General features: G+C 36.4%; 1 protein-coding gene across 1 annotated transcript in view; it reads left to right on the plus strand.

Annotated features, from left to right (window-relative positions):
* Positions 1-16236, plus strand: part of BNC2 (basonuclin zinc finger protein 2) — a 226060-nt gene extending 209824 nt beyond the window's left edge. The window contains exon 5 of the mRNA XM_058044119.1: positions 15576-16236. Coding sequence (XP_057900102.1) covers positions 15576-16236 — 661 coding nt within the window. The remainder of the gene's footprint in view (positions 1-15575) is intronic.
* Positions 16237-19409: the final 3173 nt, after the last annotated feature.

Here is a 19409-nt window from a genome sequence, read left to right on the forward strand (position 1 = left end):
TTTGTCTGTCTGCTACTTAAGTAGGACTATTCATTACTCAGGTTTGTCATTTAGGTTTAAGTTTTCTCAAAAACTGAGCATGCATGCATATGCACGTGCATGTGTGTGTGCGTGCATGTGTGTGTGTGTTCCACAAGATGGGAAAGGTAATTGAGCCCCATGAATAAATTTTAAAACAAAATAATATCTGCTCAGGGTGACTTATAAATAAATATGAGGCAACTATTGATGCCAAGTGTGATCATGCCATTTGATTGCAAGTTAAATCAGTCCAGATTTAGAAACGTAAACTCCTTGATTTGTATGGAGCAAGACATCTGTAGGTGGTTTATTAAAACCTGCTGATGTTTCCAGAACTAAATTTGTGCAGATATGGGCCTCTGGGTAGCTGTATGGAAAAAGCAGAGAGATACTTTTTGTCTGGTTACCTGACTTCCGGCCCTTGTACAGGTGTGCTTGAATAAATTAACATCAGTTACCTGTGATGAGCCACTGCAAACATTATCAAGGGAGGTGAAGATGTGAGAAATCTGTTACCTGCCTCCTGTTATCACCTCCTTGACACAATCTTCCTACTGGGCTTGGAATCTTCTGCCAATAACTTTTAGAGAACTGTTTTCTATAAATGCTCTCAATTCTAGCTCCAAGAAATATAAGACTTTGTATCTGTCCATGATAATTATTACTGTATTTCCCAAATATAATTAGCTGTCACATACAACTTGAATTTCCTCCAATAAGAACAAGAAAATCCAGTTTTAAGACACTGGGTATTTGATGAACCATCTGTGAAGAGACAAAAATTGTATCTGATACATTTTAAAAAATATAAACACATTTTATACCTGTACTATTGTTTCTGGTTGTGATGCAGTTCACAAAGAGACTAGCTGCATATCCAATACAATTGAATGAACCATTAGGTTTTCTCTTGCAGAGACACTAAGATGTGTGTCATTGCTAATGTTCACATAACTCTTCCTTACCCAAGAGAAGCTGTATCATAAAGAAACATTTTGTGCCACCCCTAACAGAGATCTACTGATCTAACCTCTTCCATGAGTAGTCATGTTGAACACAGACTGCCTGTCATATTGCATACTCACCAATGTGAACAGAAGAAGCAGAATTAAAACTAGAATGCATATAAAAATGTCTTAAAAAGATGTTTAAGTCAGTTTTAAATAAGATTTTTAAATTCAAAAGAAAATAAAAAATTTGAAGCACGAGTCTGCTTATGTGAGCAAATGTCGAAGCATCAGTTCTGGTGTGGAGGGAGCTTTTTCCAACTACATACAGTCATTTATTTGGGATTTGAATTGGAGGTGGTGGTTGTTTTTTAAAACAACTTGCTGTCTACATTTTCTTGTGCTGCTTTGGTATACAAAATTATGTCACTAAGAGAGGGAGAGTACAGTTTTTTATGCAGTTCAAGAAGACTCATTTTTATATGAACTGCAGATGAGCCAAGATATTTTCAGTGACCTGAAAAGTTTATTTAAACACACTGCTACACCAGGATTAACATAGATGGGAAGCATAAGTAAAATATTGAAAAGACTAGCCAAAAGCAGAACATGTATTGAGCAATATTTTTGCCTGGTATTTATTGTGACAAATAGTGTAAATGTTTAATGTGTTTTGTCCAAGTTTCCTGCATAAGTTCTGTGTGTTTTCTGTTTGGTGAATGAGGTTATCTGGGAAGACAGGACAGGGAACATGACAGCCTAATATACTGGTTGCCCCTAGGTTCCTAGAAAATACTGAAAGAACCACAAATTTTCCAGAGAGTGGGAGACAATTATTTTCCATTTATCTGAGTAAATCTAAAGCTGTTTCCCATTTATGAAGATGTCCCATCTTCCCTAGAGTCTTTTGGAAGTGGGTTAAATAAAACAACTACCTACATAAGTTCCTGCAGGGAAAGCCTCTAGCTGTTCTTTTATACTTAAGAGCAGAAGGCTGTAAGATTTCTGCTACAGTGAAAGAAGCTGTAGTTTACAGATAGAAGATAACACCAGGACACTGCATCCAAAAGTCTGGGTGGAACAAGACACTGCACACTCTCAGGTGCAGGAGTCTGGGGAGAAATAATGAACAGTGACGCAAACAAATTTATTACTGCCCTTTGGATTTACAGCTTTCAGTGAAGGACAGAGACAGGCAGGTAAATGCTGTCATACATACAATCATGATCCATTCATTTGTCAGCTGTGCATGTCTGTTTGAAAAGAGAAACTATCAATTCAAGAGGTAAACTTTTCATCAGCTCTTTTACCCTGACCAAAGCTTATTAATAGCTGAGACCATTTTCTTTTCCCCATAATGACAATGCTGCTCTTTCCCCTAGATTTGAGCTGTTTCATTCATTGGAACATGAACTGAGTGACTGTGTTGGGACATATACGAATTAATGTGAGTAAGAAAATTGGTGAGGCAAGTCTTATGAATGAAAACAAACAAGCAAACAAACAAACAAGCATACACACACACAAAAAAAAAAAAAACTGAAAGAGGGAAAATTTACCATGTGTAGATGCCTCAAAATAGCTATAACGCTTTGTTGAATGATAGTGTGCCGGTTCTATCAGTATATCTAGATAGAGGTTGACATTTCAAAATGTATTTTGAAGTAGAATTATGTAGCAGGTGATCAGTATGTTAAAACAAAGATCATTTGGATTTCTATTCCATTGCTTTTTGACAAAATACATCTTAGCAACTGAGGCAGGCGAGACAGGAGAATTTTCCACTGAAATACATCATAGTAAAATATGTTACTCAAAAACAGTTGTCAATTTATGGGCTCTGGGGAAAGAAAACTCAAAATCCAACTTCTCTAAACCTGGAACATTTTTTATGATTATACAAGCTGCTAGTCATTAGCAAATATGACAGGGAGTAAAAAGAAATTTGTGAAGTAGAGCCTATAGTTTCAGAAATATACTGTTCAATTGGAAAATATTAGTGGTAAAGCTAAAAACACTGCTTACTGCTTATCTCAGAGTGATCCTGAAGGAAGGCACACAGAGTTATGAAAGAGAATTAAGTGCTCCACAGTGTCAAGGAAGAGAGCACTGTGTAGGTACTGCAAGTGCACTGCAAGACACTGTGCACAGCTTTTTCTACCCCTGAATCCTGACTAGCAGTGCTAGAAGTTTGCTATCCTTTGTCTCGTCAGGCAAGCAGTGCCACACATCATTTCTCAGTAGAAACCACTCATTCACGTCCATCACGTACGCATAAAATGTTCTCTAATGGTACCTCTAGAGGTACCTCAGATGGTCTTTTGGGACCTGAGGTAACATAGGAATATCTCAGGTGAGATACCTCTTATCGCTCATCACAAGTTAAAATTTTAATGGCAAACACTGGATATTTCCTGACAACAGTTTTAAGCCCACTGCTTCTAAAAAAAATCCAAGGCTTTTTGTAGTGTTTCCTGCTTTCCAGCAACATCTTCTAAATGAGCAGTTTACCGTGTGCTAAGAAAACTATTTTTTAAATTATTTTTTTTAATTAAGAGTCTATTTCACATTTAAGCTTGCCCTGAATAGCATTGCTTTAAAAGATCTGTCTAAGAAATAATTTAACATTCTTGCCATGAGGCACCTTCAAGCTTCATATAAATGGACCTGGAAGAGAAATGAAAGGGTTTTAGATTTGCCAGAAATGTATACTCCCATAAAGGAGAAAGAATTGCAGGACTTTGTTGGCATTGTGAATAAATGTAAAATGGTTTGTTTTGTGTGGGGAAAGCAGAGGAAGAGAAGGAAAGAATAAGATTGTAATAAGAAGATATTTTTTGATGTCACTTTGCTTTTCTTTTTTTTTTTTCTTTTGAACAAAGAGGGGTAAGAAAGTCCCAAGCTGTATGTCTGTGTCAAACTATAAGAGTCTAAAACACCAAATGTAAATTATAGGATTTATAAGTTGTTATTTCCAATGTTACTGAATTTTTTTTCAGTGCTTTACAAACTTTATTGCTTATTTTATTAACTAGGGAAAAGTGTTTCACATTTCCAGTTCAATACATTTTTTTTCCCCCTTTCTTTCCTTCTTCCTCCCTCTCTCCTTTTGTTTGTTATGCCAGAATAAAGAAAGTAATTACAGTTACTTACAACAGAAAATACAAATGGGACATAGTTAATTTTGCTGCCTGTAAACCTTAGGTTGTAGTTTTGTGTTTTACACACAATATGCGGAAATAAAAATAAACCAAAGGTGTGTGTGCCTCTGGATGCACATACTGAAAGAAAGACATACATTATGTTATTAGATAAGGATGTAAAAGTACAATGGATAGAAAGAGAACTTGGATTCCCTCTCAGATGGTAAATGAGCCCTTGTTTCAAGATGAAGATGCACACAGATATATCTACAATATATATATATTATGTATTATGCAAGACTGAGAAGCAAGATTTCATGAGGAGGGGCCCTGGCAGGAACGATAACAGATCCTGCACTGGATATCTCTCGGGTCTGATAGCCAGATAGGGGAACAGCTCTAATTCTGCAGCCTTTTTAGTCTGTTCTGTCACAGAAGGGGCACTGCTGGGTCAGTCAGCTCACTAGTAATTGTGTTTTACAGACTTCTAAAGCAATTGGCTCAGTCAGTCCCAATTCAATAAAAGTGTAGAGCGAGAGTGAGAGCACTTTTGTTCTATTTTTTACTTGAAATTATTTCATTCAGCAGTCTGTCTTTTTTATTACCAGGATTTGACATTAGCACTCCAAGCTATATTAGCATCCATTTCAGCAGTTCAGTAATGGTATTAAAAAAACACTTAACTTCAACGGTGAATGGTTGTATGACAGTACCATAAAAATCCACATTAAAAAAAAACTTATGTATTTGTCCCTGCAAATTATTTTTCACTCGTTTAACCACTTCAAAACTACACTCTCTTGACTGGTGTTTGCAGGAGCTTTAGCAGCAAGGAAGGCTTGTAAAGGGGCTGCAACTGCAGCAACAAAGGCGTAAAGAGAAAAATTAAGACATTTGAAGAAGAAGAAAAATGTGATAGGAACATTCAAGCATACATACATATACAACAAAGACCTTTCATTTTGGGTGGGTGCCTGTCATTCATCAACTGAAGTAAGATTTTTAAACTCAAATCACTCGAGGTAAAATCTTTGGCATCTTCCAGATTTCTGGGATTTAATTTTGAACCCAGCACTCTCCAAGCTTGGGACGGCAGCCTAACTATCTTGGCACTGTAGCGCATTCATAAATGACTGCATTAGGTTCTAAATTTTGATTAAACATTCCGTAATTAATCAATGGTAGACATGAAGCAGTTGGCAAGGTCCAGAGCTGCAAAATGTTTAAGACATAAAACATTACAAAGTAATTAGAATGTGCTCCTTCAAGAGAAGGATTGCCTTCAATAAAGAGGTAAATGATAGCATCATGTTTATTGTGGACGTAGGCAGCCAGTGCAATATGATAAACTGCAGGAGATACACGTATCAGTAATCATCCGCATTATTAGTGTCATTAATCATAATTCTAAAAATATGACAGCAGCAGCCAACTTTTTGACCAATTTTGCCTCTGCCTGTTGGCCGTTATAACTTCACTAATAGACTGCAGAGCTCCTGTGCGTGGCAGTTTGCATTGAGAATGGAAGGTTAATTATATTTGAGCTGCTGATTCCTTCTCTCCTCGGAAAAGACTGAGCACTTTGACAATCCCAGGAGCTCACTGCTGTTAAACCAGTAAAAGTACTTTATTGAAATTTTTTTTGTTGGTCAGGAATGAGTAGATGTTTCAAATGAGATATAAGCGCCAGGCTGGGACAGCTGCTAATGTTTCTTCCAAAATAATCCTTGGACAGCAAGCTGAACTTAGATATCTTTGCACATTCTCCTGTGGATGAGTAAAAAGTTGAGAATTTAATAAATGCTGACAATAGCATGTATGGAAAGATCTCAGAGGATTGAAATTATTGAGAAGTTGGGGCATCAATGAAAGGAGGTTTTAGGATAATCAGCTATCTGTGGACCTGATAGCGGTCCTTATTTAGTAATTTAAAATTACTAATAGAGGAACCCTATTGAAATGCCACATCATATTTGGTTTTATAGTTCCTCTGGTATTATATAAATAAAAACAGCATTTTTAGACAAACAAACATTAGGAATGAGAATTACTATTGTATTTTCATCAAAATAAATGGTTTACAGATTTGCTGTGGCACCTGAAATTGTACAAAACTATCCCTCGACCTCAGGTTTTATTATTATTATTTTGAACTTGAGGTTCAATCAATAAAGAATCTGTAAATCTCCTAAGCAAACCATGAGATAATGTGTTGCTGTGCATCAACATCTAGAGAAAATATTTGGTTTGAAATCAGAGCTAGGGGAAAACTAGGAAATCTATCTGAATTTTTTCTTTATTTCTGCATAAACCGAAACTTGGAGTTCAGTAAAATTCATGAGTGGCATGCTGAACTTTAGGGTGTGTTTGTCAAAAACTTGCAAAATTATCACTTTTGGCTCTACCAGTAAAATTAAATGAAGGATGAAAACTTCTGATTGCAAAACTGGGTTGATGTAAAATTTAGATCATTTAGGTTTGAAAAGAAATGTTAATGCATGTATTCTTCATCCCTTCAGTATTTCTTAAGGGAAAATGCATCTTATGTCAAGGACTAGCAAATACTTCCACAGAGTGGATATGAGCACTTCATGCAGGACTGCAGTACACTGCACCAGCTAAACTTCTCTGTAGAGCTTGTGTAAATTGTAGAAAAAGCTTTTGAGCGATAGACAGCAGTGCTAAGCACCTGTTACACCCATCAAAGGACCTTGTCATATGTATAACGACTTCTTGTGCCTGTAACATTGTGACACTGCGTTAGTTCACTTAGAAAATATTCTGTCAGATAAATCCTCTTATTCTAAACTTTCTCAGCCCATCCAAGAGTGCTGGCTATTTTGTAATGAGTCTGTTTTGCTTCCAGGCAGCTAGTAAAGTGAGAGGTTGAAGTGTTGCAACACAGTTCTGATCGTTTCTCAGCAACTTTGGCAAGTATGCCAGTCGTTGTGCTTTTAGTTTTTAACATCTTTTGATCTTTAATGGACAACAATAGTAATATATTAAAGAGTTCACCATAACCTCAATGCTTCTGAGCATGCACAAGTGTTGTGAATGCATAATTCTGTTCACACCATAAGGACCATTTCATTAAACACCTCAACAGACGTGTACTGAATTATTGCACCTTTCAAAAGTCCCCAGCCTGACAGACTGGGGTTTTTTAATTATTTGGTAGCAAAAATTGCCAACAAATATCAGTTTCATATTTAACCTATTTGCCCACACAATCAACTATCCTGCCTTCCTAAATGCTATCACTGCATTAACATTTTTTATGCATTCCATGGTGATGATAAATTGTTTTCTGACTCTAACTGTGGATTAAGTATGCAAAAGGCATGTTTGCCACTGCCAACAAACCAATAATTCTCACTAACATCTTCAGAGTTACAACATTTATAAAGTTGCAAAGTGGAGTAAACAAACCATCTGTTTGGCTTTACCATATATGTCATGCTCTCTTATTAGCATATTACAATTCATTTAGTAAACAAATTTGGTGATTTTGTTCATGTCAAAGTTAGAGGGAGCTTGAAGATGATTAACATTCCTGGGACAGGCACATTAATACATTGCTTCCTCTGCAAAGTTAAATGGCTTCTCGGGAGAATCACCCCTTGTTGACAAGATGAGACTGTCAATTTTGTTTGCCTGCCACATTAGGGGCCGTAAGGGGATGGGAAGCTCTGAGAAAGAGGAGCAGTGTAGGCAGCATAATTCACTGTGAATTGAAAAAAGAAGTCTAATTCTGATAAATGGTCGACCCCAATACATCCTACCTGTTATTACAACAGACGTGCCGTATCTGTGCAGTAAATTAGTTAAACCCCTAAAGAGTTTGATAGGAGCTTATCTTCAAGTGAATAATTTGAGTGTAGAGGGAGCTGTCTTCGTGACCAGTGTGAGTGATTTGTTTCATATTGAAAGGGATTGAAATGACTGGGCTCCACATCTTTAATTTGCAAGAACTTGCTTGTCCTTTATTTCCTGTATTTAATAAGCACTGGGGGTTTTTTTACTTTTTTTAATAGGTGCTGAACTGTATTTTACCTTTTGAATTTTCTTCCTATGAAAGGTTAATATTTTTCAGATTCTGTGCAATTTTAGGCCTTAAGAGCTGATGCTATTACCTTTTTCATGTAGAAATGCCATGGTTTTATCAGGTAGTATAGTATTTTTGCTTTGACTCTTTCTGAAGTGTAGCCTCTATACCTACTTTTCCCCTAACACTCAGAGGCAAATTAAATATGATCAAATACATGGAAGCACTAATGTACAGACTTAAACTTTGTCCTTGTGCAGATGAATGTGAATTTTATAATTTAGGTCAGATCAGGATCTCAAACTGTTACAATCTTTGCTTAGATTTATGGATTTTTTTTTTCTTTTTAATTAAAAGGACTCAAAACAAAACAAACCCTGTATCAAAGACTGCTGATAGAGTGCCAAAATTAGAACAGTAAGTGAGACAATAATTTCTTTAACAGTTTCTGCTACTAATTAAATTCCAGGAACTGTTTTATTGTTGGTTCTTGTAATCAAATGGGAGAAATGATTGCTGCTTCTTTCTTGAAGAAGTATCAAAATTGAGGCCATTTCTTTCTCATAAATATGTACACTGTTATATTTAGCCAGAGTCTTACTTTCTGGTTCTTTGATTTTAGCTGCATGAAACTCAGCACTTTCAGTCTGCAGAGATTCTGAGAAAGCATAAAATTCTGGGTTTACTTTCCATAGTGTTCACCTATTCTGGGCCTTTCTATGAGTTGCAGGCTTAAACAAGCAGGAAAGGGACATGAAATTGAGGTAAGAACATATTACTAAATTGTGTTAGAAACTAAAATCGTGTGAAAATTTAAAACAAAACCAAAAGTCTTAATTCTCTTTGCCTTTAAGGTGAAGCGAAACAAAGAAAACTTTCCTTTAACATTTCATTAAAGGTAAAAATGTAGGCTGAATACTGAGCTGAAGAAAAAAATCTCACAGCAGGGGTAATGAAAATTTCATTGTTTATATTTTAAACCAGATTGATAGAGCTTAGTTGTAAACTAAGTATAGCAGGAGGATAGCTTTTATGGGGCCTGTACAACTAGAGCAGTAACTTCCATATCTAGCTTTAATCAGAGGTTCATCAGTTTATACATAAATCACTAGCCAATTGTGTTCTGGCCTTTGATTTTCTAACAAAATCTTCTCAAACCGCTGAAGATTTTGCGTTTTCAGGTTTTACAACCCAATAGTAGCTTCTGTCTTCTTTAAAAAAAAACAAATGTACTGTCACTCAGAAAAAACATAATTAGACAAAAATTAATTTTATGCTGTCTTTACATGCATTGTCTCAAAATATAATTTTATAGTGTTACTTAATGCTGGGATCACTTATTGATCTTGAAACAAAGCCGACTGAAGACTGATGGCCTCCTGCTGCTCCTCACATTCTGTTTGTGATTTCTTTGCAGTGTAAGAATGGTAGGGCTAGGTGGTGTTAATTTATCAAATCATGTGTTTGCCAGAAAAGTCACATTCAGAATATCTGAAATGTAAGAAATTGGGATGGTGGCTTTCTTGGAAATATAGGAAGAATGGTTGTGGCTGGATACAACTAGAAATGTGGGAATAGTTTCAGAATTTTAATGAACAATACCATTTACTTTGATGATTGACTGAGATCTTTATGAGGGAGCTTTGTCATTTACAGTCAGACAAGAAGTAGTAGCTAGGACATTTAACTGGGACATCAGTTGGCTTGGCTTTTCTGTCTCACTGCATGAAGCTGTGGAAAATGGGTTTACACAGTCCCTAACAAATGTGCATCTCTTTCATTCTCACTCCTTTTCTCTCCCTCATCCCATAATATTTAAGTATAATCATACTTTCTTCATGCTAAAATAATTAATAAAATAATACCATATGCTTAATTTTCAACAGCCTGTCCTGTTCTGAGCTGTGAACACATTCAACCTAATTTTTCATGCAGTTGGTTTTGTGCCCTCTAAAATGCTCACATCTAAAAAAACCAGCTCTCTTAATCTGAATTCTCTCTCTCTGCTCTGTGCATCAGAGATGAGGTTTGCCGTGGTGAAGATAGGACTGCAGCTATGGGCACATCCAAATTTGGCCTTGAGTCATCCATAGGACTCATGCCAATTTCTATATCAGGACAAATTCTACTCTGATAAATTCCTTCTCCCTCACTTCAGAATGAAATTAAAAGACTGACTAAATAAAAAAACTAAACTAAAGTGGCCACTACATTTTTTCTTTCCAACAAATGGACAGTAAATTAGCAAAATCAGATTCCTTGACAAGTATAGAAGGAAACTGCTAAAGAGATCCCAGTCAGGATTTATGATCTGTATAAATAGAATGTACGTTTAATTGACCATATTTCCTAGGCTTATAATCCCCTTCCTTCGGTTGATGCACAGTGCATTTGTCACTAAAAAATTTGCAAGTAGTAGGTGGGGTGTAACCAACAGTGAATTCTGGTAAAGAAAGAATACTTCCATGAACTGCGCAAGAGAAGGAAAATAGTACCACAAGTGAGATCATGCCCAGAATCAGGGAGCTTCCGTAACTGTTGAGGGATTCTGCATTGCATTGCTGCTGAAGTTCCTGTCTGAAAAGGCAGTGGTGAACTCAGAGGTTGACATTTCACCACAACCACACATCTTATGTGTATGATCATTATCATTATTATCCTCATGGCAGAACTGCTCCACTCTTATGGCCAAATTCACTCTAGTGAGAGCTTTGCATACACTTTTGCCTTCCATCTAAGTAATTAATTAACAGTAACTTGGAAAGTGTGGTATTTATGTTAAAAAAAATCAGATATTCTGGGTCCTAGAATTTGCTCAAACTTCCTTGCCACACCAAGCTACAATTCAAAGCATCTTGGAAAAAATACCCTCCTCATTTTTATAGTATCTGACATGTAGTACAGACCTCAACAGGTATTTGGAAATTCTCTGCCCCAGACGGTATTTTCAGAACCAACCCTCTTCACCATCCCTTGTTGCCTAGGAACTGATAGGTATAGTAACTGAAGCAGAGTGAGATATGCCTTTAGTTAAACTCATTTGATGGCATATTTCTGTCTGGAAGACTTCAATCACCAGTTCTCTCTACACAACATTTCCACTGTGAGGATCAACTGCCATTCTGGTAGTTGATGTGCAAATGAACAATCTAGGAAGTCCAGAGGCTTTCAAAGGATTTAATAAGGTCAAATATTTTGTTTCATACACATATATTTATTTCTCCCAATCATTTATGTTCTTTAAGTTCTTTTCCCTGCAGATACAGCAGCAGTTGAAGTGTTGCAAATGACACCAGAGATGGCCCTAAATTAGCTAGCTGAGGTAGGAGAAGTAATGAAGCCATGGCAAGATGAAGCTCAGCAGGTTTTGGCATATTTTGCTTCAAGATTTTCTGTCTGTTTGATGGCAGTATTCATGCATTGGCACAAATCACTCTGCCCAAGCTGTGCCTCGGCTTACTTTGGGACCACTGTTTACACACACCTAGGAGCAGAGGAGGAAGATGTAAGGAACTCTGTAAATCACATCAGGGAACAGAATAGCTGAAGCAAGAAACTTTAGGTGTCATGGGGAGGAGCAGATGAACAAGATGACAGGTGGTTAGCATTGGCTGAGGGCTCATAGGGGTCTCCTAGGGTTTGGGAGTGACAAAGCAGAGGAGAAAGGGTTGGATTAGGATGGAAAATGTCTGTTTGGTATGCAAAAGGGGGTCTGAGACTTTGGGGTTTTTAATGAGATCTCAAAACTTCAGTATCTAAATAAATGAATTTTTTTCACAACTCATACCTCCTTCTCCACTAGAATATTTTCACATATGATATTTAGGGACAGTATTAAGCACAAGTGAAATAGATTAAGAAATGAATGTAAAAGAATCAATTCTTTTGAACTGTGGTTGCATAATGGAAATCGACTGCTATGAATGAACCTATGTTCAGAAGTTATGAACAGCAGAGCTAATGCACTGCCATGAGTTCATCTTTATTATTGCATTACACCTGAATCAATTGATAAAGTAGCTTCTTTTTAAGGCTAGGAATGGCACTTAATTGAATAAAAGTCAATGTAATTATATTAGGAGAATCCAACAGTACTGCTGACAGCGGAAAAGGGACACTACTGAGCAGGGTGCCAGAACTGGTCCGCACATTTCTGCACATCGTTTGCCTGACAGATATTATGGGCTGGTACATACTTTAACTAGATTACTGATTGTTACTGCTGTAAGTGAGAATTTAATAAGGGAGGCATCTCTTCTTATCAGAGCATCAGCAGAGTTTGCATCCCTCCACTGGTCTTTCTCAGAATGGCCTTTGTCTATCTGAGGCTTGGTGCCCCCTCTTTAACATGGCAGTTTATTCTTATCTCTTCATTTAGTGAATGCTGAAGTTTTTTTCACTGCATGCCTGACTGTTGTTTTTCTCAGCAGAAAACCAAGGAAATAGACAGTACAAATGCATGGAAGCAACAATTACAGTTATCCTAACTAGCTTGTGTGCTGAAACAAATTCCCATAACACAGGAGTAAAGAGGGGAGAGAAGGGGAGAAATTATAAGTACACACATGAGTACTTTATGAATAGTTTGCAGTTGGCCTTATGATGATAAGCACAAATATGCTTTTACAGTCATTTAATAACTCTGGTCAGTGTGGACAGGCCTTCACAGTAAGCGTTTCCTGTACTGCACTTAGCAACTTTACACGGAGCTATATTCCATCTGAAACCAGGAAGGCAAGGGACCATCAGGACTACTGTTTATCATTCATGTATGTGCACTGCATGCATCTGTTCAGAACTCATTTGTGGATAATAATCGGTACGGTGTGAATATACTTTGATTAATTTGCATTATGTTTTCTGTATTGTGTGATTGAGTCAGTATCCATCAGGACAACAGTATAAATGATATTACAGCTGACAAAAACAAGGTTCACAATCAAGACTTTTTTTTAAGTCTGTGTTTTATTGGTTTCAGATTTTTTTTTTTTAACCAGATATGTCTGGATTGGAATGTGAATTTGTTCTCTCTCTCTCTTTCTCTCTCTCTCTCTATCTCTCCTCCCCCTCCCCTTTCTTTCTCTTTTCTCCGCTCCTCTCTCTCTTTTGTGATCTCAATTTAGCAAAAGATTAGAAAGCTGATCTTATCACAAGGTAAGCTCAGCCTTCCTAAGTGCAGTGTGGGGATATGCATAATTACACTTCTATGCCTCAAAAAAGCAATGGTGCTATATTTGCTTGTGTGAAAAGAGTATTTCCCATGTGGGACAAAACCAAGAAATACTCTCCACTTTTTTTCCACCCTTGCCCATACCTCTCAACTGTCTCTCATTAGGAGAGAAATCCTCTGTTCTAGACCACCCCCTTACTGGAATAATTGCATCCCAAGCACACACAATTCAATTAAACTACATTTTAGTATCAGTTTTATGTCAGAGAACAGTTACTTGCATTTGCAGATGAATGGGACATATTAGTTCTATTGCTGTTTGTTTATTCCCTTAAGTTACATGCAATAGATAAATTAATCACAAAGTGTTAGAAAATTACAGAGATTTACTCCACATCAATTTAATCTTCCTACATTTGCATTTGTTTTATTTATTTGCATTGCATTGCTGTACCATGTTTGCGACTTCAGTTGGTTGAGAGGTATGTTTTAAAGGGTTTCTTAAAATAAAAGCTTCCAATAAGGACGTATTGCTAATAGCTATTGTTCCTCTTCTCCCTTTTTTGTTAATGAAGGACCTGAATGTCTGTAAAATATTTGATCATTGTTGTGTCTTCCCTTGCCAATTTTGTACCTAGTGCTTTTTGCAAATTAAGCTATTCCTATGTTAAAATTCTCTCTTTCTCTCTCTCTTTCCCCACCCTCCTCCCGCTCCCCACCCCTCTCTTCTTTTCCCTCCTACATTTGGGCTCTGATCTGCAATTTATAATGGGCAGACAGACTGGTGAGTCTGCATGTTGTAAATTGCGGGTTTGGGTCCTTAGCTTGTAAAGAATGTTATGCAGTAGAACTTCGCTAATTCTTTTTTTGCTGACTCGAAATTCAAGTCACCCTCCAAAGAAGCTGAATAAATATTTGTCATTTCCTTAGCAATGCTGCACATTCTGAAAACTGAACCCTAAAGTTTTCTATTACTGAAAACTTTGCACTGATATCCTATACTTAAGCACTTCAGTAAAATGAGCATGTTCTGTGTTCTGAGGTTTTGATGTCCGTCATGTTTGTTGGTTGCATCATTAATTCAGAAAATGCAGTTTTTCAAAGAGGGTTTCCTGACACTACTGCAAATCAGTGAGGTTCTACTGCAGTGGATGAATAAAGCCAATGCCAAAAGTGGAGAGTAGAATGCAGTTTCAAATAATAGGCTATTTTACACATTTACTAACCGAAAGGCTTACATTGTTTGCAAATGTAGAGCTTTATTTCTTGAGAGCAAAGGCCCAGATCCTGTAAAACACTTTAGAGTTTTTTAATTTGCAGCTCTTGGGATCTAGTTTAAAAACCACCTCCATCAGTGACAGTTTTCCATTGCCTTGAATATCTGCAGTAACTTCAGCAAATAAATAAACCAAACCATGCTTAAGGTTTTGGATTGATTTGAGGCAAAATTCTCACTGCCAATAATGGGGTTTTTTACTGGACATTACACTGCTTGAGTCAATCAGCACTGCATGCAGACAGTGCAGGGAAAAGGACAAGGAGGAGTGGCAGTGACAACTTAGAAGGATGAAATCACTAACTTTGACTAAGATTTTCAGAAACTTACATGTAGATTTCAAAGACTTGTTCTCTTAAACCCCTCAAGTCTTCTTCATCTTGGTTTGGCCTGATTCTGAATCCCTTTATACAAGAATTAAATTACCAGAATCAGGACCTCTGACAATGTCTTATTTGGTTACCTTTATTTTACTTTGCTCAGATATTTCACTTACAGAGTTATGTGAGTACATATATATATATAAACACTTTTTTATGTATGTATGTATGAATAAGTATATAAAAACATGGCTAGACACACATTCCATATATTAATATTTTTGCCTCTTGAAGAGAAAGAAAGTCAGCAGGGATTCAGGAATCAAGAAGATAATTTTGTACTTTTTGCTAGTACAATTTGTTATTTTTTAAATTTCAAATAAAAGGGCTGTAGCTGCTGTTGGAGACTAATGTTGAGGAGCAGCAGCTAAAAAGAAAAGCAATAAGGGGGGGAATTTGCTTGTTTTGTTTAGTTTTTATGTTGCAATTTGCCCACTTATAAAAAGACTGAAATTTCCAAGCAACATGGATAGAGGATATTTTTATGAGAAATTATCAGTAAATCATAATTTGGATTTGGTGTTTTTTGACTGTATGTTTAATCAAAAATACTGTACATTTTTCCTTTTCTCCCTTCCCTCTTCCTTTCCCAGACACAGTGCTAACATAAACCTGCACCGTAAACTGTTGACCAAAGAACTGGATGACATGGGCTTGGACACTTCACAGCCTTCCCTTAGTAAGGACCTCCGCGATGAATTTTTGGTGAAGATATATGGCGCTCAGCATCAGATGGGGCTTGACATAAGGGAAGACACCTCCTCGCCTGCTGGCACTGAGGATTCCCATATGAATGGGTACGGCAGGGGCATGGCAGAAGACTATATGGTACTAGACCTGAGCACCACCTCCAGCATCCAGTCCAGCAGCAGTATCCATTCCTCAAGAGAATCCGATGCAGGAAGCGATGAGGGTATTCTCCTGGACGACGTCGATGGGGCAAGTGACAGCGGGGAATCTGCCCACAAAGCAGATGCCCCTGCCTTAGCTGTAGGTATGGGCACCGATGTCCCAGGATCCCTCATGTTCAACAGTGTTTCGGTGAGCAACGGTGGGATAATGTGTAACATTTGCCACAAAATGTACAGCAACAAGGGAACCCTCAGAGTGCACTACAAAACAGTGCACTTGCGAGAAATGCACAAGTGCAAAGTCCCTGGGTGCAACATGATGTTCTCCTCTGTCCGTAGCCGAAACCGGCACAGCCAGAACCCCAACCTGCATAAAAACATTCCTTTCACTTCGGTAGATTAGGTCAAGGATGGACACAGCATAATGCCAGCTCTCAGAGAGGGCCCACTACATCTGAACTGCCATATACAGTCTCCCTTCATATATATGCATATATGTATATGTATATGTATATGTATATGTATATGTATATGTATACACACACTCATAAATATACATATATATATATATATAATTTTTTCTTTTCTTTTTTAGCAAAAGAAAAAAACACCAGGTGCTTTTTCCCCTTTCTTGGTTGTTGGGGTTTTTTTCTTTTTTTTTTTTTTTTTTTTTTTTTTTTAGTAGAAACAAAAACGTAGGACCTTTAATTTGGGGGAAGAGATTCTTGATAAAAAAACAAACAAAAACAAACAAACAAATAGAAAAACTGCAGTTGTCCCTAGTTCTGTTAGAATGTTTTTGGTCATCCCCAAAGAGCCAGTTTGTTCTTCCCATAACTTTTGCCTGAAAAAAAAAAAGAACAAAAAAAGAACAAAAAAAACCAAACCCAAAATGAAACAAAAAAAAGAACAAAAAAACACACAAAAATCCCCCCAAAAACACAAAAAAATTGCAAACAAACAAAAAGAGAAAGAAAAAACAATCTACTTAGTTGTCTTTGTGTCTTCTAAGCATTGGGGATAACGTTCTACTAAGCATGGCTGTTACACTTGTATATATATATTGAGCCTTGACAGGCCTATGATGTAAAACAATTGTATTGATGGTGGTTTAACTCTAATTTTTTTGCTTAATTTTTACAGTTACCTTCAGCTGTTAGATAAGCAGGAAAAATAGTTTGCTGCCTAGTTTTACTCATTTATGTTAGCTTTAATGCACATTTTTAAAAGAACCACGGTCTTGTTTTAACTACCTGCTAGATATAAGTAATACAGAGGTGCTGGCATGCTTTACAGTACCTGATTTGATACAGTTTTTTGTCTTGTACTATTACATAAATCCAGTCATGCACTTTTTCGTACACTACAAGGGGATGTGTAATAATATCCATGCTTTTTTTTTTCTTAAACTATTGCCATATTTTCAGTAAGTGTCTTTAAAAACATACACTTAGATAAAAGTGATCTGGTCAGTATGAGGGCATGAATGCCAAACAAAGAGTATTAGTGTTTAGTGTTAATACAAAAGTGCCAACTTTGCACACATTTTGAAAAAAGAAAATGTAGTTGTTCACCATAACCACAGTTGTAGTTTTTGGACTACACACAGAAAAATACTGGGGAGGGAACAGAGGTAAAGTGAAATACAGAATTCTTGGTGCTTTTTTCAAGTGCCAATTATTCCTAGAAATAATAGTGCATCCTTATTCCTTATATACTACATTGCATAAAAGTGAAAAAAAACCCCAGAATTTTGTCATGTGAACCAGTAGAAATTTTGTTTTGTCAAACATGCATAATATTTGGGGATACAAATGCTGATACTACTTGTCACAGAACAAAGATGAATATAATTTTGTGTGCTTCTTATTATAGCCTGGATTTTTGTGGTGTTTTAAAAAAAAATCAAAATGAACAGGGAAATAATGTTAACTATGTTGTTCTGTAAAGTTGTCTTTTTTGCAATGGAAAGTGCTGTAGTATGATTAAGGCATGTTTTATAGAAACAATCAAAAGAAATTAATGACAGAAGCACTTAGTAGCTCTGAAAATATATGCTGGACTTTTTATTGGGTAACTTTCCCTTTGGATAAAATTAGAAGACAGAGAAAAAGGATGTCTAGTTGTGTTAATGTTTTGTGTTTCACTCGCATGATTTGTCAGAAAATAACAAAAGTCCAAGAAATATAGTGAGCAAGAGAGTGAGCCCAACCAGGAGACAGAGAAGGAGCAAGCAGTTATGAAAGGCAGAGAGAAAGGCGGCTGCCCTCTGAATTTTTTTGTTTCCTGTGTTTACACATGTTGCTTGAGCTGGTAAACCACACTGGCAGCCTTAGTTACCACACCATACTGACAGAGGGATGGTATTTACTTAAGCCCAATCTACAGCCAAAGCCATTAGGATGTGTGTTGTAGACTCTTTTCTTTACAAAACGAATAACAATAACAAAATCAAAAACAAACAAACAAAGCAACCCCTAAGGGATATTTCAGCATACAATAAAATATTCCTTCAGTGAGAATGTGTTCCTTTTCTGTATTTACTGACCCAGAACATTATTCTTAGCAAAGAGTCAGAAATGCTCCATTGTTTCAGCTTGTTGCTGTATTGTTTTGCTGTGCATTTTGATTATTCTTACTTTTTAGGTCCACTTGAGTACTTAACTCCTATTACATTTTCTAGAGGAAACTCTTAATATAGATTTCCTCTTTTTTAGTACGTTTTATGCATTTCAGTATTTTTGTTTCCAAAAGTAAGAATCAGTATCTAATAAATCAGTATTTCCAGTTGTAGAAAATAAAAGAAAAGTATTTCTCTATGAATTCTCATTATGTTCCTGAGTTACAAGCCTCTGATCATTTTTTTATTTTGTGCACTCATGAAGCCCTGAAAACATTTGTGAATTCCACAGAAACTATAAGAAAAATTTACCTTCTGGTTTATCAAAAAGAAACTTTATAGCAAAAAAGTAAGCTGTTTCACTGACATTTTTCTTTCATCTTTTTTATTTTCTTCAAAACCTCGACTACTTTGCCTTGTTAAATTGAGTGATATGCTTTGTTTTGTTTTATATTGTGCAAGCTCAGTGTGTTTGTGAGAAAGGTAAATTAGAACAGTAAGGGTGCATTTTTCCAAAACACATGAACCTTTGTAGTGTTACCTGTACTGCACTCTCATCTCTCCTCCCAGGCTAATAGGAACAAGTAATAGAGAAAGTCTAAAAAGTAAAAGAACAAAAATGGAATTATATATACAGGAAAAAAACCCACTCTTTTGTAGTATGCACGGTATAAATAAATATAATTTTTTAATGAAAAACGCATTTGAGGTATATAAAAAATTCCTCACTGAATGAATCACTGTTCAGCATTCTTATTTCACTATGGTTCTGTTAGAGGTCAAATGGGTTTGATAAGTTTGTTTGAAAATTTACACATCACCTGTAGATAAATTCAGAAGATCATTAATATAAAAGAAAGAAAAATCTGCTTATTACATAAAATTGAACAGCACATACTAAAAAGTAAGGAAGAAGGGACAAACCTCCAAAAAACTGTTAGGAGCTCACAAGTCCT

The sequence above is a fragment of the Melospiza georgiana genome, chromosome Z (assembly GCF_028018845.1).
Source record: "Melospiza georgiana isolate bMelGeo1 chromosome Z, bMelGeo1.pri, whole genome shotgun sequence".
NCBI lineage: Eukaryota > Metazoa > Chordata > Aves > Passeriformes > Passerellidae > Melospiza > Melospiza georgiana.